Consider the following 26,740-nt stretch of genomic DNA (forward strand, 5'->3'; position numbering starts at 1 on the left):
CACAGCAGGAACTCCCTTTTTGGTTTATAAAGGAACCTCCATACTATTCTCCATAGTGGCTGTACTAATTTACAATAATGGCTGTGTTTAAAAGCTGCTGGCAAAATTTCTAAGCATTCTTCAATGGTTTCTAGCTCACTCACAAGGAGCCAAAAACGAGTGCATTTTTAAGGTGAGGGACCTGAGGCACAGAAAAGTTCGGCAACTTGTTCAAGGCCGCAGACCTAATAAATCTCTGTAATACTCTACAATGTATCCTCAGAACCCATATAGTTGACATTCTACAAATAAGTATGTAGTGAATCAACGAATACATATTTAATAATCTTTGAAAACATAAAAAAGGAAACATTTTAACACTAAAAACATACACACAAGAGTGAAATGAACGTTTCTTTAAAACTCGCTCAACAATTCCAGGATGGTAACTGTCTTCACGTGTCTCCTTTCAGCAACACCTCAGTGCTATTACAATTCACCTGCTATAGTGGGAGATCTCGCCCAACCCTTTGCTATAAGCTTGAGGCGCCCCGCTTTCCGTCGCCACGCCCTACTTCGCCGCAAGGCCTCCTGGGAGTGGTAGTTCCCAGTTTGGGAGTTTCGTGGGCAGCCGCGAGGCGCGCTGACCCGCAGAACTACACAGGGCGGTGCACAGATCGCGAGGCTCTTCCGCCTCGCCTTTCCCCTCCTGCCTGCGCGCCCGCCCCAGCTATCATGGCGGCTCCCTTGGCCTTGGTGCTGGTGGTGGCAGTGACTGTGCGGGCAGCCTTGTTTCGCTCCAGTCTGGCCGAGTTCATCTCGGAGCGGGTGGAGGTGGTGTCCCCACTGAGCTCTTGGAAGAGAGGTGAGGCCACCGGCTCAAGTAGGCGTCCAGGCCCCGCCTGTGCGCCTCTGGCCTCTGTGAATGGGAGGCGGGGGCAGTGGCCGCATGTTCAAGATTCTCAGGGAATTCACCAGTTATCGCGTCCTCCGAGTGGGCGAGCGGGGCTGCTAAGGGCTGGGGGGCGTTGGTTGGTGTGGTGAGGTTGGGGCCTTAGGGGCTGGTCACCTGCGAGATGTAGATATGAGGGGGTGTGTCCCCCTCGGGTCCTGAGCTGAGGGGCGTGGTCTGAGGAAAGATCTGCTTGAGGAAGGGTCGGGATGAGAAAAGGGCGTGCTAAGTGGAGTGGGTTTTGGCGCGAGATCGCTTGTGCGGGGAGGGTGTGTGTGTGTGTGGGGGGGTGTGCCCCCGAGGGGACCATTCCTGCATAAGCGAGGAGAGTGTGTGAGTGCCCTTATAAACCTTGTCTCAGCCTGGGACTTGCAGTGCAGCTTCTCCTACTATATCTTATTTCTTTTAAGTTCTTCATCAAACATTGTTTTATACTTGAGCCCACAGAGAGCCAGTTTGGACTAAAGAGTCCACAGGCACTCTAATAAGGCAGACAAACAGATATAGTCATTTATGAAAAGTGTACTTCCTGGAGTTCCCATTGTGGCTCAGCGGATAACAACCCAGCTAGTATCCATTAGGAGGGCTCAGGTTCAACACCTGGCCTTCTCTCAGCGGATTAAAGATCCCTCGTTGCTGTGAGGTGCATTGCAGATCGCAGATGTGGCTTGGATATATCTAGTGTTGTTGTGGCTGTGGTGTAGGCCCACAGCTGCAGCTCTGATTTGACCCCTAGCCTGGGAACTTCATATGCAGCAGGTGTGGCCCTAAAAAAAAAGAAAGAAAAATGTACTTCCTGTGTGCCTCCAGTTCCTTCCTTGGAGTTCTGACCCTGAAGAGTGTCCTCTCCTTTTCCAGTTTAAGGAGTGTGGGATTTGAGCTAACTCTTGAAGGATGTAGAGTTTGAAAAGGGAGATTAGAGGAAGCGGAGTTTCAGGTAGAAGGTTGTCAGGATCAAGACATGTTGAAAGATGTGAAATGCCCAAAGTAGGGGAGTAATGAGCTGGGTGTTAGGTGAAGGCCAGAATTTGAAGATTTTTTTCAAAAAACTTTCTTACTGGAATTCCCTGGTGGCATAGCGGGTTAAGGATCTCCTGTTGTTGTTACTGCTGTAGCTGCAGGTTTGATCTCTTGCTGGGGAACTTCTGCGGAATGCTGTGGTCGTGGACAAGAAAATAAATAAACTTTTCTTACTGAAGTACATTATACAGACAATGCACATAATAATAAGTGTATAGGTTAAAGAATTTACTATACTCATGTAGCCAGCTTGCAGTTCAAGAAGCAGAACATTACCAGCAGCCCAGAAATCCCCTTCATGTCCTTGAACTTTTTTTTTGCTAGGTAAAATCCCTTTATTTCTCTAGATGTATTTTCTTTTTTTTTTAGTTTGTAGGATTTTTGTTTTTTTCATTATAGTTGATTTACAGTCTTCTGTCAATTTCTCCTGTACAGCAAAGTGACCCAGTCATACGAATATATATATTCTTTTTCTCACATTATCCTCCATCATGTTCCATCACAAGGGACTAGATATAGTTTCCTCTGCTATCCAGCAGGATCTCATTGCTTATCCACTCCAAATGCAATAGTTTGCATCATGTCCTCAAACTTCAAATGCTAGAGTTTTTGATGTTATCCCATTGACATTTTGGAATGGGGAATCGTGTAATGAATGGCTGTTTTATGAATAATTAGAGCTAACTTTTCTAAAAATACTTCCGGAGACTGGTAAGCCTCATTTTATTCTCCAGTTATTCTTGTATTAGATGGCATTATCTTCCTTATTTTACAGATGAAGAAACTGAGATTTGGTGAAGTTAAGTAGTTTGCCCAGGTTCCAGCTGATGAGTGATAAAAAGGTAGTTGTAGTTCATATGTGTGATGGTAAGAGTTTAGACTTGATATCTTTTCATATAACATTTGCATATAATTATTTGTTGAACAAACTGAATTGTTTGATGAAATCACTTGGTTCCTGCTTTCTTCTGAATTCCAGAAGATCCAAGGCAGCATTAGACCCTACTTTCTCTACTCTCTCACCACTTAAAACTACTTTATGTCCCTCATTTCTACAGACCCACCAGTTGATTTGATAGTACAGCTAAAATTTATACAAATTTCTTGCTTGACAAAGTGCAGGTGTATGCTTCCAATAAATAATAATAAGTAACACTGATGTAAAGCTCTCTGCATGCCAGGTACTGTTCTAAGCATTTTAGATGTGTTAAAAAAAAAAAAAAAGCATTTAGTTTCTATAATGGCACTTTATAGATGAGAATATTAAAGTACAGAGATATTGTTATTTGCTGAAAGTCACATGGATAGTAACATTATGTGACTAGCTGGCAATCTTTAGGCATGGCTGTTTCACCAGTGACCACTGTATAGCATCTTGTGTTATGTGTCAAGAATAATTTTAGAACCTTTCTGTCATATTTGATATTTCTTCAGCCTTTGACTTAAAGATTAGTAATTCTTGTAGGCTTAGCTTTTTGAATCAGGGGAGAGCTCAAATTATTAGTGCTTATTTAGAAACCTATCTCCAGCACCACTATGAGTCAGGGTTGGGAGGAACACTTCTGATGGTATTCCTTAAAAAAAGCAAAAAACCAAAACCACTTTTTTGTTAAATAAATACAGAATTAGTAAAATACACACGACAATGTGTTACACAGTTCATTTATTTTAAGGCAAACACTTTTAGAATTGTTGTTCAGGTCAAGAATCAGAACACTGCCACTCACTCTGGAAGTCTTTCCCTACACCCGATCTCAATAACAGCCCTTTCATCCCCCATCATAAGTAACCAGTATTCTGATTTTTTTTTTCTTTTTTGGTCTTTTTGCCTTTTCTAGGGCCACACTCGTGGCATGTGGAGGTTCCCAGTCTAAGGATGTAATCGGAGCTGTAGCCACCGGCCTACACCAGAGCCACAGCAGCAACATGGGATCTGAGCCTACACCACAGCTCATGGGAATGCTGGATCCTTAACCCACTGAGGCCAGGGATGGAACCCGAAACCTCATGGTTCCTAGTCGGATTCATTAACCACTGCGCAACGATGGGAACTCTACCAGTATTCTGACTTTTATAAGTAAATGACATCTTTGCTTTCTTTTTGGCTTATTTCCCAATGAGCACCCCTAGACACCATAGCTTAGTCATGCTTTTAAAACAAAGTTTGTGTGTCTTTTAAGTCTCCTTTAATTTTTAAATTCCCCATCTATCTCAACCTTTTTTTAGTATTTATCTTTTGAAGAACCCAGACCATTTGCCCTGCAGAGTTTCTGATACAATTTGGGTTTTCCTAATTGTATAGTCATGGTACACTGTAACATATTCTTGTGTTCTCTGTATCTCCTACACATCAGCAGCTGGATCCAGAGATTGGATACCAGTACGTTTTATTTGTTAATTTTTTACTTGAAGTAATTTTAGACTTAGGGAGTATTTGCAAAGATAACGCAGAGAGATCCTATATACCCTTCACTCAGCTTCCCCTGATGTTAACATCCTGCGTAATCATGGTGTAATAATCAAAACTGAGGGAATAACTATGTTCACTTATAACAATTATAGTTGTTATTCAGATTTTACCACTTTTTCTACTGTTTTTCTGTGCTAGGTTCAGATTCAGGATCCCACATTGCATTTAGTTAGAGCTTCTTATTCTTCTCCAATCTGTGGCAGTTCCTCAGCTTTTCCGTATCTTTTATGACCTTGACACTTTTGAAGCCTACTGGTCAATTATTTTGTAGAGTGTCCCTCAATTTGGTTTTGTGTAATGTTTTCTCACAGTTAGTTTGAGATTTTGGGAAGAATTCCTCTCAATGCATTGGATCAAGAGATATATTGAAATGTCTTATTACTCCTAATGTTAACCTTAATCCCTTGGTTAAAGTAACATCCGCCTGATTTTTCCATTGTAAAATTACCATTTTCCCCGTTTAAGTAATTAACATTAGGGGGATATACTTTGGGGCTCCGTAAATATCCTGTTTCTCTTTAAGTTTTTGCCTACTCTTTCCTGCATTTATAGGTTGATCTTCCTTGCAGCGTCATTACTGTGGTGGTCTAATGATGACATGTCTATTCCCTCATTCCTCCTTGTTTTGTTTTTACTTATTCATTTTTTATTGAAATATAGTTGATATACAATATTATATAAGTTACAGGTGTACAATATAGTGATTCCACAACTTTTAAAGATTATACTCCACTTATAAAATATTGGTTATATTCCCCATGTTGTATAGTTCATCCTTGAGGCTGTCTTAAACCCACCCCCTTATATTGCCCCTCCCCCCTTTCCTCTCCCCACTGGTAGCCACCAGTTTGTTCTCTGTGAGTCTGCATCTTTTTTGTTATATTCACTAGTTTCTTGTATTTTTTTTCCAGATTCCACATGTAAGTGATATCATACAGTATTTGTCTTTCTCTGACTTATTTCACTTAGTGTAATACCCTCCAGGTTTGCTGCAAATGGCAAAACTTCATTCTTTTTAATGGCTTAATACTATTCCATTGCAGTATATATTTACCACATCTTCTTTTTTCGTGGTATATGGAGGTTCCCAGGCTGGGGTCTAATTGAAGCTACAGCTGCTGGCCTACACCACAGTCACAGCAACACCAGATCAGAGCCCTGTATGCGGTTTATACCACATCTATACAGCAATGCTGGATCCTTAACCTACTGAGTGAGGCCAGGGATTGAACCTGCAACCTCATGGTTTCTAGTCAGATTCATTTCTGCTGCACCGCTTTGGGAAATCCAATACCACATCTTCTTAATCCAGTCATATATTGATGTCCTTAGGTTGCTTCCATATCTTGGCAATTGTAAATAATGCTGCCAGGAACATTGGGGGGCATGTATCTTTTCAGATTAGTGGTTTTACTTTTTTTTGGATATATACCCAGGAGTAGAATTGCTGGGTCATATGGTAGTTCTATTTTTAGTTTCTTGAGAAACCTCCATACTGGTTTCCACAGTGGCTGCGCCAATTTACATTTCAAACAACAGTGTACAAGAGTTCCTTTTTCTCCACATCCTCATCAGCATTTGTTATTTGTGTTCTTTTTGAAGATAGCAATTCTCATAGGGATGAGGTGATGTCTCACTGTAATCTTAATTTGCATTTCCCTGATGATTAGCAATGTTGATCATCTTTTCATGTGCGTCTCGGTCATTTGCCTTTCCTCTTTGGAAAAATGTCTATTCAGGTCTCCTACCCATTTTTTTCTTTTCAGGTTTGTATTTTTTCTATTACAGTTGATTTACATTGTTTTGTCAGTTTCTGCCGTACAGCAAAGTGACCTAGTCATCAGAAGTGACTAGATATAGTTCCCTGTGCTATACAGCAGGATCTCATGGCTTATCCACTTCAAATGCAATAGTTTGCATCTACCAAACTCCTAGTCCATCCCACTCCCTCCCCCTCCTCTTTGGCAACCACAAGTCTGTTCTTCAAGTCCATAAGATTATTTCTTTTCTGTAGATAGGTTCATTTGTGCCATATATTAGATTGCAGGTATAAGTGATGGTTTTTGTCTTTCTCTTTCTGGCTTACTTCACTTAGTATGGGAGTCTCTAGTTCCATCCATGTTGCTGCAAATGGCATAATTTTGTTCTCTGTTATGGCTGAGTAGTATTCTATTGTGTGTATATACCACATCTTCTTAATCCTTTCATCTGTTGATGGACATTTAGGTTGTTTCCATGTCCTGGTTATTGTGAATAGTGCTGCAATGAAAATAGGGGTGCATATGTCTTTTTGAATGAAAGTTTTGTCTGGATATATGCCCACCAGGAGTGGGATTGCTGAATCATATGATAGTTATATATGTAGTTTTCTGAGGTATTTCCATACCGTTTTCTTTTTTGAAATTTATTTTTTATTATGATTTTTATTTTTTCCATTATAGTTGGTCTCCATACTGTTTTCCATAGTGGCTGTACCAATTTACATTCCCACCAACAGTGTAGGAGGGTTCCCTTTTCTCCACACCCTCTCCAGCATTTGTTATTTGTGGACTTATTAATGATGGCCATTCTGATGGGTGTGAGGTGGTATCTCATAGTAGTTTTGATTTGCATGTCTCTAATAATTAGTGATGTTGAACATTTTTTCATGTGCCCGTTGGCCATTTGTATATCTTCTTTGGAGAAATGTCTATGCAAGTCTTCTGCCCATTTTTCAATGGCTCATTGTTGAATTGTATAAGTTGTTTGTATATTTTAGAGATTAAGCCCTTGTCAGTTGCATCATTTGAAACTATTTTTTTCTCTCATTCCATAGGTTGTCTTTTCGTTTTTTTTTTTTTTTTTTGAATGGTTTCCTAGCTGTGCAAAAGCTTGTCAGTTTAATTAAGTCCCATTCGTTTATTTTTGCTTTTATTTCTGTTGCCTTGGGAGACTGACCTAAAAATATTTGTATGGTTGCTGTTGAGAATGTTTTGTTTATGCTCTCTTCTAAGAGTTTTATGATATCTTGTCTTTTGTTGAAGTCTTTAAGCCATTTTGAGTTTATTTTTGTGCATGTTGTGTGTGTGTTCCAGTTTCATTGATTTACATGCAGCTGTTGAGTTTTCCCAGCACCACCTGCTGAAAAGACTGTCTTTTTCCCATTTTATATTCTTGCCTTCTTTGTCGAAGAGTAATTGGCCCTAGGTGTCTGGGTTTATTTCTGAGTTCTCTGTTCCATTGGTCCATATATCTGTTTTGGTATCAGTACCACACCATCTTGATCACTGTAGCTTTGTAATACTGCCTGAAGTCTGGGAGAGTTATGCCTCCTGATTGGTTTTTGTTCCTTAGGATTACTTTGGCAGTTCTGGGTCTTTTGTGGTTCCATATAAATTTTTGGATTTTTTTTTGTAGTTCTGTGCAAAATGTCATGGTTAATTTGTTAGGGATTGCATTGAATCTGTAGATTGCTTTGGGTAATATGGCCATTTTTATGATATTAATTCTTCCATTCCAGGAGCATGGAATATCTTTCCATTTCTTTGAATCCTCTTTAATTTCCTTGATTAATGTTTGATAGTTCTCAGCATGTAAGTCTTTCGCCTCCTTGGTCAGGTTTATTCCCAGGTATTTAATTTTGGGGGATGCAATGTTAAAAGGTATTGTATTTTTGTATTCCTTTTCTAATATTTCACTGTTAGAAATGCAACCGAATCCTGAGTGTATTCTGCTACTTTGCTGAATTCATTGATCAGTTTGTTTTTTGTGTGGAGTCCTTAAGGCTTTCTGTATATAGTATCATGTCATCTGCATAGAGTGACAGTTTTACCTCTTCTCTTCCAATTTGGATACCTTTTATTTCTTTTGTTTGCCTGATTGCTGTGGCTAGGACTTCCAATACTATGTTGAATAAAAGTGGTGAGAGTGGGCATCCACTGGTCTTGTTCCAGATTTTAATGGGAAGGCTTTCAGCTTTTCTCTCTTGAGTATTATATTGGCTGTGACTTTCTCATAAATGGCCCTTGTTATGTTAAGGTGTGTTCCCTCTATGTCCATTTTGGTAAGAGTTTTAAATCATGAATGGATGTTGGACTTTGTCAGATGCTTTTTCTGCATCTGTTGAGATGATCCTGTGGTTTTTGACTTTTCTTTTGTTATGTGGTTTGTGCCATTGATTGATTTGTGTATGTTGAACCATCCTTGTGAACTTGGGATGAATCCCACATGGTCGTGGTGTATGATCTTTTTTACATGTTCCTAGATTCAGTTGGCTAAATTTTATTGAGAATTTTTGCATCTATATTCCTCAAAGGTATGGGCCTATAATTGTCTTTTTTGGTAGTATCTTTGGTGTTGGTATTAGGGTGATGGCAGCTTCACAGAATGTCTTTGGGATTATTCCTTCTTCACCCATTTGGAAAAGTTTAAGAAGGATGGGTGTAAGATCTTCTTTGTATGTTTCGTAGAACTTGCCTGTGAAGCCATCTGGTCCTGGACTTTTGTTTATAGGGAGTGTTTTTATTACATATTCAATTTCATTTCAATTTCATTTCTAGTGGTCTTTCTGTCCAGTTGATCTCTTTCTTCTTGATTCAGTTTGGTGGGCTGTATGTCTCTAGAAAGTTGTCCATTTCTTCTAGATTGTCAAATTTGTTGGCATGTAATTGTTCATAGTATCCTCTTATGTTTTTTTAATTATTATTTCTGCAGTATCCCTTGAGATTTTTCCTTTTCCATTTTTTTTTGTCTTTTGTGTTTTTAGGGCCACACCCGCAACATATGGAAGTTCCCAGGCTAGCCACTGGTCTATACTAGAGCCACAGCAATGCCAGAGCCAAGCCGCATCTGTGACCTAACCCACAGCTCACGGCAATGCCAGATCCTTAATGCACTGAGAAAGGCCAGGGATTGAACCCGCAACCTCATAGTTCCTAGTCGGATTCGTTTCCACTGCACCACAACGGGAACTCCTAATATATTTTTTTAAAATGATGGCAGATGGTTTATTAAGCTGATCCTTAGTATAGGCACTGGGGCTTGCCCAGGGTGCTTTTAATGTACATAGCTCAGATGTTCTGCCAATTTTTCTTGAGCAATGACACTAGCAAGGTGACAGCTAAGTGGATGTTTGTTGTACATGAGCTCGTCACCTGTCATCTTCATGTGGCCAATAGCCAGTGCCAGACACAGCACGTTCTTCATCTAGAACATGATTGTGGACTTCCCTTCATTAACTTTGGCCACCATATTCTCTTTGTGGGTCAGCAAGGAAGAGAACTTGCCAGGCTTATTCGGGCCTGGGCGCAGGATTTGTGGGATCTGCTTGGTTAGAGACTCTGAAGCCAAAAAGGCATCATACTTATTGGCCAGCTTCTTGACCAGTTTCTTATTCTTGCTGTGTTTCTTCAGTGCCTCGATATCCATGTGCGGGATATCCACAGCCTTGGCCTTATCACAATGCTACTGGTCTCCCAGAACACACATGGGGAACTTGGGGCGGGGAGTAGACTTAAGCCTGATGGTGCCGGAGTAGCGTTTGTTTTTCTGAGGGTCATGTTTCTTCAGGCTGATCTGAAGCTCCACCGTCTCCAAAAACTTCCGGCTCTTGCGCTGGTTCCCGTGTAGGCCCTCCCACACCACCTCTTACAGGGTGTCCAGGGAGACTTTGCTGCTCATGGTGCCTGGCAAAGCAATAACCGGAAAAGAGCTTCTATTGTTTTCTGAATGTCTATTTTAGTGATTTCCTCTCTGATCTTTATGATTTACTTCCTTCTGCTGACTTTAGGTTTTGTTTGTTCTTTTTTCTGATTCTTTTATGAATGGGTTAAGTTTTCAGTTTGAGATTTTTCTTTTTTGAGGAAGGCCTGTACTGCTATGAACTTCCCTCTAAACACTGCTTTTGCAGAATCCCATAGATTTTGAATGGTTGTGTTTTCATTATCATTTGTCTTGAGGTATTTTTGAATTTCTCTTGATTTCCTCATTGACCCATTGGTTTTTTAGTAGCATGTTGTTTAATCTCCATGTAGTCAGTTTTTTTCTCATTTCTGTTCCTGTGGTTGATTTCTAGTTTCATGCCATTGTGTTCAGAGAAGATACTTGAAATAATTTCTATGCTCTTAAATTTGTTGAGGTTAGTTTTGTGCCCCAATATGTGGTCAATCTTTGAGAATGTTCCATGTGCACTTTTATTTTTTTTTCCTTTTTTTAAGGGCCACACACATGGCATATGGAAGTTCCTAGGCTAGGGGTCGAATCAGAGCTGTAGCTGCCAGCCTATGCCACAGCCACAGCAATATAGGATCCAAACTGTGTCTGCAACCTACACCACAGCTCACAGCAATGCCACATCCTTAACTCACTGAGCAAGGCCAGAGATCAAACCAACGTCCTCATGGATGTTAGTCAAATTTGTTAACCACTGAGCCGCAACAGGATCTCCTTCCATGTGCACTTGAAAAGAATGTATATTTTGATTTTTTTGGGAGGTAATGTCCTGAAAATGTCAAGTAAGTCTAACTTTTCTATTCTGTCATTTATGATCTCTGTTGCCTTATTGATTTTCTGTCTAGAGGATCTGTCCATTGATGTGAGTGGGGTGTTAAAGCCTCCTAATATTATTGAATTCCCATCAATTTCTCCTTTTATGTCTGTTAGTATTGTTGTATGTATCTGGGTGCACCTATATTAGGGGCATATATATTGATGAGTGTAATATCCTCTTCTTGAATGGATCCTTTTATCATTAAATAGTGTCCTTGTCTGTCTTTATGGCCTTTGTTTTAAAGTCTGTTTTGTCTGATATGAGTATTGCAACTCTGGTTTTCCTGTCTTTTCCATTTGCATGGAATATCTTTTCCCATCCCCTCACTTTCAATTTATATGTGTCCTTTGCCCTAAGGTGAGTAGGCAGCATATTGTAGGCTCTTTTTTTGTTTGTTTTTTTGTTTTTCGATTCTGCCACTCTATGTCTTTTGACTGGAGCATTCAGTCCATTGACCATTAAAGTAATTATCGAGGAGTTCCCGTCGTGGCGCAGTGGTTAACGAATCCGACTAGGAACCATGAGGTTGCGGGTTCGGTCCCTGGCCTTGCTCAGTGGGTTAACGATCCGGCGTTGCCGTGACCTGTGGTGTAGGTTGCAGATGCGGCTCGGATCCCGCGTTGCTGTGGCTCTGGCGTAGGCCGGTGGCTACAGCTCCGATTCAACCCCTATCCTGGGAACCTCCATATGCCGTGGGAGCGGCCCAAGAAATAGCAACAACAGCAATAACAACAACAACAAAAAGACAAAAAAAAAAGGAATTATTGATAAATATATTCTTATTGCCATTCTAAACCTTGTTTTCTGGTTGATTCTGGTTTTTTCCTTTATTCCTTTCTTTTTTGGTTGGAGGACTTTCTTTTCTTTTATGCTTGTGTCCTTTTCTTTCTGTGAGTGTAATGTTTGTTTTTGATTTGTGGTTGCCCTGTTTTTCAAGTATGTTAACCCCTTCCTATATCTGCTTGCTTTGGCCTGAAAGTCATATAAGCTCAAACACATTCTAAAAAACAAAGAGTCTAGATTTTCTTACTTTTCTTCCCCACATTATATAATCTTGAAGTCTTTTTATTTTATTTTATTTTATTTATTTTTAGGGCCACTCCCACGGCATATGGAGGTTCCCAGGCTAGGGGTCAAATTGGAGCTGTGGCCACTAACCTATGGTACAGCAGCGCCAGAAACTAGCCATGTCTAGGATCTACCACAGCTTAAGGCAATGATGGATCCTTAACCCACCAAGCAAGGCGGTGGATTGAACCTGTGCCCTCGTGGATGCTAATCAGATTCCTTTCTGCTGAGCCATGATGGGAACTCCCTTTTTTTTGGGGGGGGGGAGGGGCACATCCATGGCATATGGAGCTTCCCAGGCTAGGGGTCTAATCGGAGCTGTTGCTGCGGGCCTATGCCAGAGCCATAGCAGCACCAGATCTGAGCTGCCTCTTCAACCTACACCACAGCTCATGGCAACGTTGGATCCTTAACCCATGGAGCAAGGCCAGGGATTAAACCCGCAACCTCGTGGTTCCTGGTCAGATTCGTTTCCACCATGCCACGACAGGAACTCCTCTCCTTCTATTTTAAATGATATTCTTGCTGGGGAGAATATTCTAGGCTGCAAATTTTTGCCTCTTAGAACTTTGAATATATCTTGCTGCTCTCTTCTGGCCTGTAGTGTTTCTGTAGAGAAATAAGCTGATAGCCTAATGGTGGTTCCCTTATAATTTTTTTCTTCTTTTTTAGGGCCACACCTGTGGCCTATGGAGATTCCCAGGCTAGGGGTCTAATTGGAGCTATGGCTGCTGACTTACGCCACAGCCATAGCAGTGCCAGATCTGAGCTATATCTGTGACCTATACCACAGCTCATGACAACACCAAATCCTTAACCCACTGAGCAAGGCCAGGGATCGAACCTGCATCCTCATGGATCCTGTCAGGTTCATTAACCACTGAGCCATGACAAGAACTCTGGTGTTAACTTTTTTTCTCTTGCTGCCTCTAAAATCCTCTCTTTATTTTTAATTTTTGCTGTTTTTGTTATAATTTGACTTGATGTGGGCCTGTTTGGGTTCAACTTGTTTGGGGCCCTCTGTGCTTTCTTTATCTTGATATCGGTTTCCTTTAGATTTGGAAAGTTTTCAGCCATAATTTCTTTAAATATATTTTCGATCTCCTTTTATTTTTCTTCTTCTGGAATCTCTATTATGTGTAGATTGGCCTGCTTTATGTTATTCCCATAGATCTCTTATATTGCTTTCATGTTTTTTCATTTGGTTTTCTGTCTGCTGTCCTGATTGGGTGATTTCCATTATTACATTTCTTTCACTGATTCATTCCTCTGCATTGTTCATTCTGCTCTTCAGTGCCTTTAACTTAACGTGTGTCTCTGGAAATGAATTTTATAATTTTTCTTGGCTCCTCATATTTTCTAGTTCCTTTCTAAAGTAATCTTCATTACTGTTCATATCTACTCTTAATTCCTTCATATTTGTTCTTTTCACTGTCTCCTTTTTGAATTTGATGTCTGTTAGACTGCAGAGGTCTGTTTCATTATTTGCTCCTTCAGGTGAATTCTCCTGTTCTTTTAACTGGGAATGGTTCCTGAGTATCTTCATTTTGCTTATATTTTTCTTATTCTGTGAGTTTAGGAAAAACAACTACTGTAGTCTTGAAGGGCTATATATACTTTGAGGTCCTCTGCCTCAGCTGATCTCCCTGTTGGTTAGGTGGCTTCCCAGGGTATGCATTCCTTTCCTCTTTTTTTTTTTTCTCAATGAATTTTATTACATTTTTAGTTGAGCAACGATCATCACAATCATATCTTATAGCATGTCCATCCCAAACCCTCAGCGCATCCCCCCACTCCCCCAAGCTGTCTCATTTGGAAACCATAAGTTTTTCAAAGTCTGTGAGTCTGTATCTGTTCTGCAAAGAAGTTCATTGTGTCCTTTTTTTTTAGATTCCACATGTAAGCAACAGCATTTGATATTGGTGTCTCACTGTCTGACTGACTTCACTTAGCATGATGATTTCTGTGTCCATCTATGTTGCTGCAAATGCCATTATTCTTTCCATTTAATGGCTGAGTAATATTCCATTGTGTATATGTACCACATCTTTATCCATTCCTCTGTCGATGGACATTTAGGTTGTTTCCACGTGTTGACTATTGTATATAGTGCTGCAGTGAACATTGGAGTACATATATCTTTTCTTTGAGTCATGGTTTTCTCTGGATAGATGCCCAGGAGTGGGATTGCTAGATCACGTTCCTTTCCTCTTTAACAGCTCCCTCTTAGGAGCGCTAGTGCTGTCCTGATTCCTTTCTCTCTCTCTCTCTCTTTTTTTCTTTTGTTCTACCCAGTTATGTGGAGGGTTTCTTGCCCTTTTGGGGGGTTTAAGGTCTTCTTCCAGCATTCAGTTGATGTTTTGCGTGAATCGTTCTACATGTAGATTTTGTGTGTGTGTGTGTGTGTGTGTGTGTTGGAAAAGGTGAGCACCATGCCTTACTCCTCCACCATCTTGATCCTCTCTTCCTGCCCATTTTTTAATTGAGTTGTTTTTTTCTTTTAGGTGAAGTTTAGTAGTATGAGGTGTTTATATGTATTGGATATTAACCCCTTATTGGTCAGATCATTTGTGAATACCTTCTCCTGTTCGGTAGGTTATCTTTTCATTTTGTTGATTGCTTCTTTGTTGTCCAAAAACTTTTATGTTTAATTAGCTTATTTTTGTTTTTATTTCCTTTGCTTTAGGAGACAGATCCAAAAAAATATTGCTCAATTTATGTCAAAGAGTGTTCTGTCTGTTTTTCCCTAGGAGTTTTATGGTTTCTGGTCTTACAATTAGATTTTAATCCAGTTTGAGTTTATTTTTGCATATGGTATTACTGAATGTTCTAATTCCTCATTCCTTCTTCATTTATTAATTGGAATTCTGTAAGGAAGAGTTGTCTCTGTTTATTTATTCAATCATATTTCTATCTGTGTGGACTCATGGATATTTCTTTTATTCTCTGGATTATAATCTTTTTTTTTTAATTAAAAAAATTTTTTAAATTATAGTCGATTTACAATGTTCAGTCAATTTTAGCTATACAGCAAAGTAACCCAGTTATATATACATTCTTTTTCTCACATTATCCTCCATCATGTTCCATCACGAGTGTTTAGATATAGTTCCCTGTGCTATATAACAGGATCTCATGGCTTAGCCACTCCAAATTCAGTAGTTTGCATCTAACTCCAAACTCCCAGTCCATCCCACTCCCTCCCCCTCCTCCTTGACAACCACAAGTCTGTTTTCCATGCCCATGAGTTTGTTTCTTTTGTATTAAATAGGTTCATAGGTGCCATATACTAGAGTCCACATAAGTGATATCCTATGGTGTTTGTCTTTCTCTTTCTGACTTACTTCACTTATATGAGAGTCTCTAGTTCCATCCATGTTGCTGCAAATGGCATTGTTTTGTTCTTTTTTATGGCTGAGTAGTATTCCATTGTGTAATGTATATATACCACATCTTCTTAATCCATTGATGGACATTTAGGTTGTTTCCGTGTCTTGGCTATTGTGAATAGTGCTGCAATGAACATATGGGTGCATGTATCTTTTTCAATGAAAGTTTTGTCTGGATATATGCCCAGAAGTGGGATTGCTGGATTGTATGGTAGTTCTATATTTAGTTTCCCGAGGTACCTCCATTCTGTTTTTCATAGTGGTTGTACCAGTGGATTATAATCTATACTACTTTGGCCATTGGGACCTCTTTCAGTCTCCTTTGTCCTTTTGACATACTTTCTTCTTCTTCTTCTTCTTCTTTTTTTCTTCCTTTCTTTCTTTTCTTTTCTTTTTCTTTTTTTTTTTTTAGCACTTTGATTCTTCCTGGAACGACAAGATTTTCCAGGCTTACCTTGCATTTTCCTTGCTGCAGCCCTAGAATTGACACTTCTTCAAAGAGTCTTGGTTACTTTTTTTCGAGAATGTTATTTAGAAACCAAATCTGTATGCTAGGTGTGTTTATTGCTACTGAGATGACACTGATTCTTGGGTCCTCTGGCTAGCAATATAAAGATACCACTTCTTTTGAATGAGCTGCATGCATATGATTCTTGATATGGGAAACTCAAAGACAGAGTTTGTCTTATACTAGATGATATGCTTTTATTATCAGCTATCAGAAAAATACATGAAGGTAACTAAGAATTCTTGGGAGAAAAAAAAAAAGGGAGTTCCTATTGTGGCGCAGCAGAAATGAATCCGACTAGTGTTCATGAGGATGCGGCTTTGATCCCTGGCCTCACTCAGTGGATTGGGGATCCAGTGTTGCTTTGAGCTGCATTGTAGTTTGCAGACATGGCTTGGATCCCATGAGGCTGTGGTGGTAGGTGTAGCTCCGATTCCCCTAGCCTGGAAACTTCCATATGCCATGAGTGTGCCCCCCCCCCAAAGAAAAATCTTGTTTCATGGGTTCTATTGGTTAAGAATTGAGAGACTTCATGCAAAAAAAACAAAACAAAACACTGATGTTTTAGAATAATTGGCCATAACTAATTAGCTTTTATGGTCAACTATTTTATTTTATTTTATTTAAATGATTTTTATTTTTTCCATTATAGTCGGTTTACAGTGTTCTCTCAGTTTTCTACTGTACGGCAAAGTGACCCAGTCACACTTACATATATACATTCTTTTTCTCGCATTACCCTCCATCATGCTCCATCAGAAGTGTTTAGATATAGTTCCCAGTGCTATACAGCAGGATATCATTGCTTATCCATTCCAAAGGCAGTACTTTGCATCTGTTAACCCCAGATTCCCAGTTGATCCCACTCCCTCCCCCTCCTCCTTGGCAACCACAAGTCTGTTCTCCAAATCCATGAGTTTCTTTTCTATGGGAAGGTTTATTTGTGCTGTATATTAGATTCCAGATATAAGTGATATCATATGGTATTTGTCTTTCTCTTTCTGACTTACTTCACTTATATGAGATTCTCTAGCTCCATCCATGTTGCTGCAAATGGCATTATGTCATTCTTTTTTATGGCTGAGTAGTATTCCATTGTGTATATATACCACATCTTCCGAATCCAATCCTCTGTCGATGGACATTTGGGTTGTTTCCATGTCCTGGCTATTGTGAATAGTGCTGCAATGAACATGCGGGTGCACGTGTCTCTTTTAAGTAGAGTTTTGTCCGGATAGATGCCCAAGAGTGGGATTGCGGGGTCATATGGAAGTTCTATGGATAGATTTCTAAGGTATCTCCAAACTGTTCTCCATAGTGGCTGTACCAGTTTCCATTCCCACCAGCAGTGCAGGAGGGTTCCCTTTTCTCCACAGCCCCTCCAGCACTTGTTATTTGTGGACTTATTAATGATGGCCATTCTGACTGGTGTGAGGTGATATCTCATGGTAGTTTTGATTTGCATTTCTCTTATAACCAGCGATGTTGAGCATTTTTTCATGTGTTTGTTGGCCATCTGTATATCTTCTTTGGCGAAATGTCTATTCAGGTCTTTTGCCCATTTTTTCAATTAGGTTGTTGGGTTTTTTTTGCTGTTGAGTTGTGTGCCTTGTTCGTGTACTTTAGAGATTAAGCCCTTGTCAGTTGCATTGTTTGAAACTATTCTTTTCTCCCATTCCATAGGTTGTCTTTTTGTTTTTTTCTGGTTTCCTTTGCCGTGCAAAAGTTTGTCAGTTTGATTAAGTCCCATTCGTTTATTTTTATTTTATTTTATTTTATTTTTTTGTCTTTTTTTGACATTTCTTGGGCCGCTCCCTCAGCATATGGAGGTTCCCAGGCTAGGGGTCTAATCAGAGCTGTAGCCGTCAGCCTATGCCAGAGCCACAGCAACGTGGGATCCAAGCCACGTCTGCGACCTACACCACAGCTCACAGCTCTTGGCCGGATCCTTAACCCATGGTGCAAGGCCAGGGATCGAACCCACAACCTCATGGTTCCTAGTCAGATTCGTTAACCACTACACCACGACAGGAACTCCCCATTCGTTTATTTTTGCTTTTATTTCTGTTGCCTTGGGAGACTGACCTGAGAAAACATTTGTAAGGTTGATGTCAGGGAATGTTTTGCCTATTTTCTCTTCTAAGAGTTTTATGGTGTCTAGTCTTTTGTTGAAGTCTTTAAGCCATTTTGAGTTTATTTTGTGTATGTTGTGTGTGTGTTCCAATTTCATTGATTTACATGCAGCTGTTCAGTTTTCCCAGCACCACTTGCTGAAAAGACTGTCTTTTTCCCATTTTATATTCTTGCCTTCTTTGTCAAAGGGTAATTGACCACAGGTATCTGGGTTTATTTCTGGGTTCTCTGTTCCATTGGTCCATATGTCTATTTTGGTAGCAGTATCACACCGTCTTGATTACTGTAGGTTTGTAATACTGCCTGAAGTCTGGGAGAGTTATGCCTCCTGATTGGTTTTTGTTCCTCAGGATTGCTTTGGCAGTTCTGGGTTTTTTGTGGTTCCATGTAAGTTTTTGGGTTTTTTGCTTTTTTTTTTTGTTTAAAAAAAATTTCATTGACAACATATAGTTGATTTACAATGTTGTGCTAGTTTCAGATGTACAGTAAAGTTACTCAGTTATATATATATACACACACACATAAATATCCTTTCTTATATTCTTTTCCATTATAGGTTATTACAAGATACTGAGTGTAGTTCCCTGTGCTACACAGTAGGTCCTTGTTGGTTATCTACTTTATATATAGTAGTGTCTATACTTTAATCCAAAACTCCTAATTTACCCCTTCCCCCCTCTCCCTTTTGTTAACCATAAGTTTGTTTTCTATGTCTATGGGTCTATTTCTGATTTACATATAAGTTCATTTGTATTTTTTTTTTTTTTAGATTCTACATATAAGCATATAAGCGAGATCATATGACATTTTTCTTTGTTTGGCTTGCTTCACTTAGTATGATAATCTCCAGGTCCACCCATATTGCTGTAAATGGCGTTATTTCATTTCTTTTTAAGTAAAATTCCATTATATACATATATATACACATACACACACACACACACACACACACACACACACACCACATACTTCCATGTAAGTTTTGGATTGTTTGTTGCAGTTCTGTGCAAAATGTCATGGTTAATTTGGTAGGGATTGCATTGAATCTGTAGATTGCTTTGGGTAATATGGCCATTTTTACGATATTAATTCTTCCATTCCAGGAGCATGGAATATCTTTCAATTTCTTTGAGTCCTCTTTAAGTTCCTTAATTAATGTTTGATAGTTCTCAGCATGTAAGTCTTTCACTTGCTTGATCAGATTTATTCCCAGGTATTTAATTTTGGGGGGTGCAATTTTAAAATGTATTGCATTTTTGTATTTCTTTTCTAATATTTCATTGTTAGAAATGCAACCAAATCCTGAATGTTAATCTTGTATCCTGCTACTTTGCTAAATTCTGTAGCTTAGATATTCCCAAATGCACTGCAGACCATGCCAGTTTTGTGTGACAAATTGAGAAAAATAAGGACATGGTAAGAAATTTATCATAATGCTAGATATATTCAAGTAAAAACATTGTGAGTTTATGCTCTTCCTACACTTTTTTTCCCTTTTTTTTTTTTTTTTTTTTTTTTTTGCTATTCCTTTGGGCCGCTCCCACGGCATATGGAGGTTCCCAGGCTAGGGGTCTAATCGGAGCTGTAGCCACCGGCCTACGCCAGGGCCACAGCAACACGGGATCCTAGCCGCGTCTGCAACCTACACCACAGCTCACGGCAACGCTGGATCGTTAACCCACTGAGCAAGGCCAGGGACCGAACCCGCAACCTCATGGTTCCTAGTCGGATTCGTTAACCACTGCGCCATGACGGGAACTCCCTCTTCCTACACTTTTTAATGTTATAGCTGGTGGTAGTAAATGGCAGGGTTTGTTTGTTTTTTTCTCTTTTGGCTGCCCATGGCATATGGAGTTCCAGGGCCAGGGATCAGATCCAAGCCGCAGTTGTGACCTACACAGCAGCTGCTGCAATGCTGGTTCCTTAACCCACTGTGTCAAGTCATAGGATCTAATCTGCATCCCAGTGCTCCAGAGACATGTTTTTTTGTTTTTGTTTTTTCACATTTTTACATGATGTTGACTCTTTTCCCAGATCAATTACATATTAAATAATATTGAGGTCAAATTTAATCATCAAGACAGCAGAGCCGCAGTCCAGGCACTTATCAGAGAACACATTAGCAAGTACGCTAGTAATGCAAATACCTGGCAAAAGCATATCTGAGAGAAATTACTTTTAAACAGTTGCCTGAAAAATGTGCAGCTACATAATCAAGAATTTACCTCTGGATTAAACCAGTGGAGAGTGATTTCCTGGATAGCATCTTACTGGTCCTCTATAAAGTGGTAGGATGCTTTTGGCTTAGACTGAGAGTTGTCCTGTGAAGTGGCCTGATATTACCATCTCCTCGGGTCTCCAGCAAAGCTGTTAGTAAAGGGTTTAATAGTTGTGTTACACAGCAGCCTCCTTGTGGGGCTCCTTCAGGGAAGTTTCTCTTTGGTCCTGGTACGAGGACCAGTTATAATTGTCTTGAGCAGTAGGCTTTGTTTTATGGACACCATGGCGACTGAGGTATAAATTAGGAGTTTGGGATTAACATATACATGCTGCTATATATAAAATAGATAATCAACAAAGACCTACTATATGGCACAGGGAACTCTCCTCAATATTCTGTAATAACCTATTATTGGAAAAAGAATCTGAAAAAACAATGGATATATGTATAACTAAATCACTTTGCTCTACACCTGAAACTAACACAACATTGTAAATCAGCTATACTCCAATATAAAATAAAAATTAAATTTAAAAAATAGACCCCGTAACAATGTAACTGATAGATTTCCTTCTAGGGTGGGTCTGCAAAGTTTAAAGCCATGTTTATGGCCTACTCATTACAAATACATAGTTTTTTTTAAAAAAACAGGCTTTGTAACTTTGATTTTACTTATTTTTGAATAAGTAATTCAGCCACATGGTTTAAAAATCAGAGGTGCAGAAGTCTATATGACTAAAAGACACCTTTTCACCATTTTCCTATACCACCCGTTTCTGTTCCCTGGAGGGAACAATTTCTTATATCAGTTTCTTATGTATATATCTCTGCATTTATAAGCTTATACATTTTATAGGTTCTTGTGGCTCTATTTTATGTTTTTCTTATTCTTTTTTTACTCTCAAAATTAATTTTCCTGTTTTTTATTAATAATTATAAAGTAATACATGCTCATTGCTAAAGATTCAGAAACTGAAAATAAAAAAGGCCAAAGATCTTATGCAATCTTATCACCCAGAGATGGTCACTGTTAACTGTTTTGTTTATTTTTACTTGTTTAATGTTTATGTTTTATGCTTATTTTGAGGCATTTCTCATTGCATACATTTTCATCCTCATGATTTAAAGAGTGAATGCTGATCAATATTTAAAATAAAATTTGATCATATTTTACATGCATTTTCATTTAAGAGTGTTTCATGGGGGGGGAGTTCCTGCTGCAGCATAGCGGGTAAAGATCAGGTGTTGTCTCTGTGGCAGCTCGGGTTTGATCCCCAGCCCAGTGCTGTGGGTTAAGGATCGAGTGTTGTTGCAGCTGTGGCACAGGCCGAAACTGCAGCACGAGTTCGATCCCTGGCCTGGGAACTTCCGAATGTCTTGGGTGGAGCCAAAAAAAAAAAAAAAGGGACTGTTCATGGTCATCTTTCCGTCAGTAAATATACAGTTGACCCTTGAACAATGCAGTAGTTGGGGCACCAACTGACCCTCTGTGCAGCTGAAAAGCCAAGTGTCATTTATAGTCAGCACTCCATATACACTCTTCCTCTGTACCCTTGGTTCCTCCATATCTGAGGTTCTGCATTTGAAGATTCAACCAACTGCAAATAGTGTAGTACTGTAGTATTTACTATTGAAAAAAAATCCGAGTATAAGTAGACCTGTGCAGTTCAAATCTATGTTGTTTAAGGGTCAGCAGCGCATCTGTAATATACTTTTTAATTTTAACTCTTAATTTGGAAGTGATTTTAGATTTTCAGAAAAGTTACAAAAATACTACATAGAGTTTTAGTTTACCCTTCACTCGGCTCCTTCTACTCTTAACATCCTACATAACCATAGCACAATACCTAAAGCAGAGAATTAACATTGATACAATACTATTAACTAATCTACAGACCTACAGAATTTTTACCAATTGTTCCACTAATGTCTTTCTTTTTGGTGCAATTATCTCATCTTGCGTTTAGTTATTTATTATATATCTTTAGTCTCTCCCAGTCTGGGACATTTCCTCAGACTTAACATTTTTAAAGGGTTATTTTGTCTCTCAATTAGGGTTTGCTTGATACTTTCTCTTGATGAAATCGAAGTTGTGCTTTTTTGGCAAGGATACCACATTTTTTGGCGTAAGGACCACAGAAGTGTGTTTATCCTCATCTCAGTGAATCATGTCAGGATGTACTTGAACACTGATAATATTAACTGGTCAGTATGCTACTAAAGATGGTCACTTGAGCGAGACAGTGAATGCCAGGTTTATCCACATAAAATTACTATTTTTCCCTTTGCAAATATTCTGTTCCAGTCATATTTTTATTCACTAAATTCATTATCCATACTTAATGCTTTCACGATTATTACTGTATGTGTGTGTGATTCATTTACATAAATCCATTAATGGACACTGGAGGTTATTTATTTATTTTGGCCACACCTGTGGCATATGGAAGTTCCCAGGCCAGGAATCAAATCAGAACTGCAGCTGGGGCCTCTGCTATAGCTATGGCAACACCAGATCTGAGCAGACTCTTTGACCTATGTAGCAGTTTGTGGTAATGCCAGATCCTTAACCCAGGGAGCTAGGCCAGAGATCGAACCCACATCCTCAGACAGTGTTGGGTCCTTAACCCACTGAGCCACAGCAGAAATTCCAGGGACATTATTTTTAATTTTTTAGTACTCTGAGCCCAATAATGAACATTTTCTTTGGGCACTTTTCTAGTTATTTCCCTGGGATGAATTGCCCTAAGGACAACTATTTCTGGGCCAAAAGTCACACACTTAAAAAGTGTATGTGGCTCTGTAGAAAAGTTAATATCACTCAAACAAGTAGCATGTGAAAGTGACTCCCCATTTTCCTACTCTGTGGACAACATTTCTCACAGCTTCTAATTTATCTTACTGTTTTTTTGGAATGGGGCAGAATATATATAAACAAAACAGTTTTTAGAGTGGGTGGAAGTTACAAGGAGATCCATGGTTGCTATTAGTTTGTAGTTTTCTCATAATAAGTGCTGCCCCACAATGGAAAGAGATACTCTGTATAGAAGAAATTTCAGCATCATTGAAATCAAGACTTAAATTCACTTGCTAGGAATGAGATACAGGGAATTAGACAAACTGTGAAGCCCTTCTTATTCCTGGGAGTATATAAAACTTTGGTTTATGGCCAGTCTGCATATGTCTCTAAAGTAAGAGTGAACTTGGATGTCTTACTTTTCAGTGGTTGAAGGCCTCTCACTGTTGGACTTGGGAGTGTCTCCGTATTCTGGAGCAGTATTTCATGAAGTAAGTGTTCTTGTTTTCTTTTCTGGGTACTAAGAGTAAATACTCACAGATACCAAGGCTAACCTCTGTTTCATACAAACATTTTAAAAGATCTGTTTTTGAAAATCATATTTCAAAACAGCCCTTTTTTTAGGTGTTCTCTACCTGAGAAGGAGGTTCCACACTTGTAGTGGAAATGATTCAGATTAAGCCTGTAGGAGTTACTGCTGTGGCTCAGTGAGTTAGGAATCTGACCACAGTGGCTCTGTTCACTGCAGGGGCGCAGGTTTGATCCCTGGCACGGCATAGTGGGTTAAATGATCCAGTGCTGCTGTGTAGGTTGCAGCTGTGGCTCAGATTCAATCCCTGGCCTGGGAACTTTCATGTTCCTTGGATGTGGCCATAAAAAAGCCAGCAGTTGAGACGTCTGTAGAAGCTACTATTTTTTTTTTTTTTTGCTATTTCTTGGGCCGCTCCCACGGCATATGGAGGTTCCCAGGCTAGGGGTCCAATCGGAGCTGCAGCCACCGGCCTACGCCAGAGCCACAGCAACGCGGGATCCGAGCCGCATCTGCAACCTACACCACAGCTCACGGCAACGCCGGATCGTTAACCCACTGAGCAAGGGCAGGGATGGAACCCGCAACCTCATGGTTCCTAGTCGGATTTGTTAACCACTGCGCCACCATGGGAACTCCTTTTTTTTTTTGAAGCTACTATTTTTATTGGCAAATAAATTGTAAACAGTTCCCAGTTCATAAATAGGTCATGTGCTAATTGGCGTGTAATTATTTCTTTGGAACATGTTTTCCCCTAAAAACTGTGACAGCAATGTTGGTTTCTTAGAAAGCCCACAAAAGCCTATTTAAACTCCCAAAATTAGTTCTTAAAGAATAGTAAAATCACTCTTAGGTCACCACCATCTCTTGTTTGGGTTACTGCAGCAGCGTCCTGACAGGTTTTTCTGCCTTCACTTTTGCTCTTTTACTTTTTATTCTGCAGTCAGCGGTCTTCCTAAAATGTGAATCTGATTTTGTTATTGTCCTGTTTGGTACTTTTGAATGCTCAGCACTGACCTCAGAATAAAATCCAAACACCTTAGGGTGCACACAAAGCCCTGTGGGCCCTGTTACCCCATCAACCACATATCTTTACACTTTCCCCTTCCCATTTTTATTGGCCTTATCATTTAGAATAGAAGTCTTCTAATTTGACAATTTAACCCCCAATTTTTACAGTTGTCTCCCTCATACCTACTTTGAGAATAAATTTTTTGTTTTTCTAATTTTTTTTTTCTAACATTCAACTTGGTTCTCATGGAGATAACTCTTTTGCCTTCATGTTTCATTATCTTTGTATTACTATGTAATGGAACCACAATAACGAGAACTATTAGCAGAAACAGGTTAGGATCTGTTTAGGAGACTCTTCATGAGCACACAGTTCAGATGTGCATGGGCATACACAACACAGCCCACTAGCCATGAGAGCTCCGGGGCTGTGGGCCTTGGGCAGTATGTTTTCTAGACAGAATAGAAACCCCTTGAGAGAGTTCTGACATATTCTCATTGTGTTGCAGCATCATATTCTCTCTTGCATATATGTCTTTGCTCATGCTATTATCTCCTTATAGAGGGCCATTCTTTCCTCTTTTTCTTTCTTTTTTTTTTCTTTTTCTTTTTTGGCCACACCTGTGGGATATGGAAGTTCCTGGGTGCCAGGGATCAAATCCAAGCCACTGTTGCCTACACCACAGCTGCAACAGTACCGGATCCTCAATCCACTGTGTCGGGCCAGGGATGGAACTTCTGCCTCAGCAGCAACCTGAGCCACTGCGGAGGCAATACCAGGTCCTTTACCTCCTGTGCCACAGTGGGAACTCCCATTCTTTCCTCTTTGTGTGGTTGACTCACTATTCAGATTTAGCTTAGGCTCTGCCTCCCGCAGGAAGTCAGCCCTCATCGCTTTAGACTAAATTAAGTGTTTTTTCCTGTATCTTCCAAAGTATCTTGTGCTTATCCTTTTTATGGCTCACACTCTTGAAATTGCCTCTGTACTTGTTTTGCCCACTGTGATACAGGCTCCTCAGAACATGTACTGGTGCCCTTTCATCACTTACTCCTAGTGGCTAGCTTTGCATCTGCATATGTATGCCAATCCTTCCCTTCCCTCTTTCCTCTAACAAAGATTTGTTAAGTTCATGTCAAATGCCGGCTACCTACTTGGTGCTAAAAACAAGACACAGTCCTTGGCCTTGTGATACCTGTATTTCTGAGAGAAACAATTTAGTGAAAAAAAGGAATTTTCAAAGCAGAGAATGTCATCAGGGATAAAGAAGGTCATTTCATGATGATAAAGGGGTCAATTCATCAAAAGGGCATAACAATCCTAATGTTTATACACCTAATAACAGAGTTTCAAAGTGCATGAAGACTGATAGAATTGCAAGGAAAAACAGACAAATCTCCAATTATAGTCTAAGATTTCAGTAGCCCTCTGTTAATGATTGATAAAACAAGCAGACAGAAAATCAACAAGGATATAGAAACCTTGAATAGCGTGCCAACCAACTTGACCATGTCATTGACATTTGCAGAACATTTTATCCAATAACAGCAAAACATGTAATCTTTTGTAAATGAGATTACTTTTTTTAAAAAATTGAAGTTTAGTTGATTTACTTTATGTGTTACTTTATGTGTTAGTTTCTGGCATATAGTGTTTTCAAGTGTTCAGGGAACATTTGCAAGATAGACCGTATTCTGAGCCATATAACAAGGCTCAACAAATTTAAAAGGATTGAAGTCATATAAATGATATTCTTTGGCCACAGGGGAATTAAGTAAAAAATTAATACCTGGGAGTTCCCGTCGTGGCGCAGTGGTTAACGAATCCGACTAGGAACCATGAGGTTGCGGGTTCGGTCCATGGCCTTGCTCACTGGGTTAAAGATCCGGCGTTGCCGTGAGCTGTGGTGTAGGTTGCAGACGCGGCTCGGATCCCGCGTTGCTGTGGCTCTGGCGTAGGCCGGTGGCTACAGCTCCGATTCAACCCCTAGCCTGGGAACCTCCATATGCCGCGGGAGCGGCCCAAGAAATAGCAACAACAACAACAAAAGACAAAAAAAAAAAAAAAAGAGGGGGGTTCCCTGAAGGTTCTTTGTGATGCGAACTCTGGATTTACTGTCTTAACTTTCGCACATCAAGC

At 39.7% G+C, this 26,740-nt stretch overlaps 1 protein-coding gene and 1 pseudogene across 3 annotated transcripts in view; one reads left to right on the forward strand and one right to left on the reverse strand.

The window, feature by feature from the left end:
• The first annotated feature begins 523 nt into the window (after positions 1–523).
• Positions 524–26,740, forward strand: part of PIGU (phosphatidylinositol glycan anchor biosynthesis class U) — a 120,519-nt gene continuing 94,302 nt past the window's right edge. The window contains exons 1-2 of one of the 3 annotated variants that reach the window (XM_047771270.1): positions 524–844; positions 23,490–23,554. In XM_047771270.1, coding sequence (XP_047627226.1) covers positions 715–844; positions 23,490–23,554 — 195 coding nt within the window. In that variant the 5' untranslated portion in view covers positions 524–714. The remainder of the gene's footprint in view (positions 845–23,489; positions 23,555–26,740) is intronic. The other 2 variants (XM_047771271.1, XM_047771273.1) reach the window with 2 other exon arrangements.
• On the reverse strand, positions 9,422–10,079 carry LOC125122659 (60S ribosomal protein L10a-like; annotated as a pseudogene).

The sequence above is a fragment of the Phacochoerus africanus genome, chromosome 3 (assembly GCF_016906955.1).
Source record: "Phacochoerus africanus isolate WHEZ1 chromosome 3, ROS_Pafr_v1, whole genome shotgun sequence".
NCBI lineage: Eukaryota > Metazoa > Chordata > Mammalia > Artiodactyla > Suidae > Phacochoerus > Phacochoerus africanus.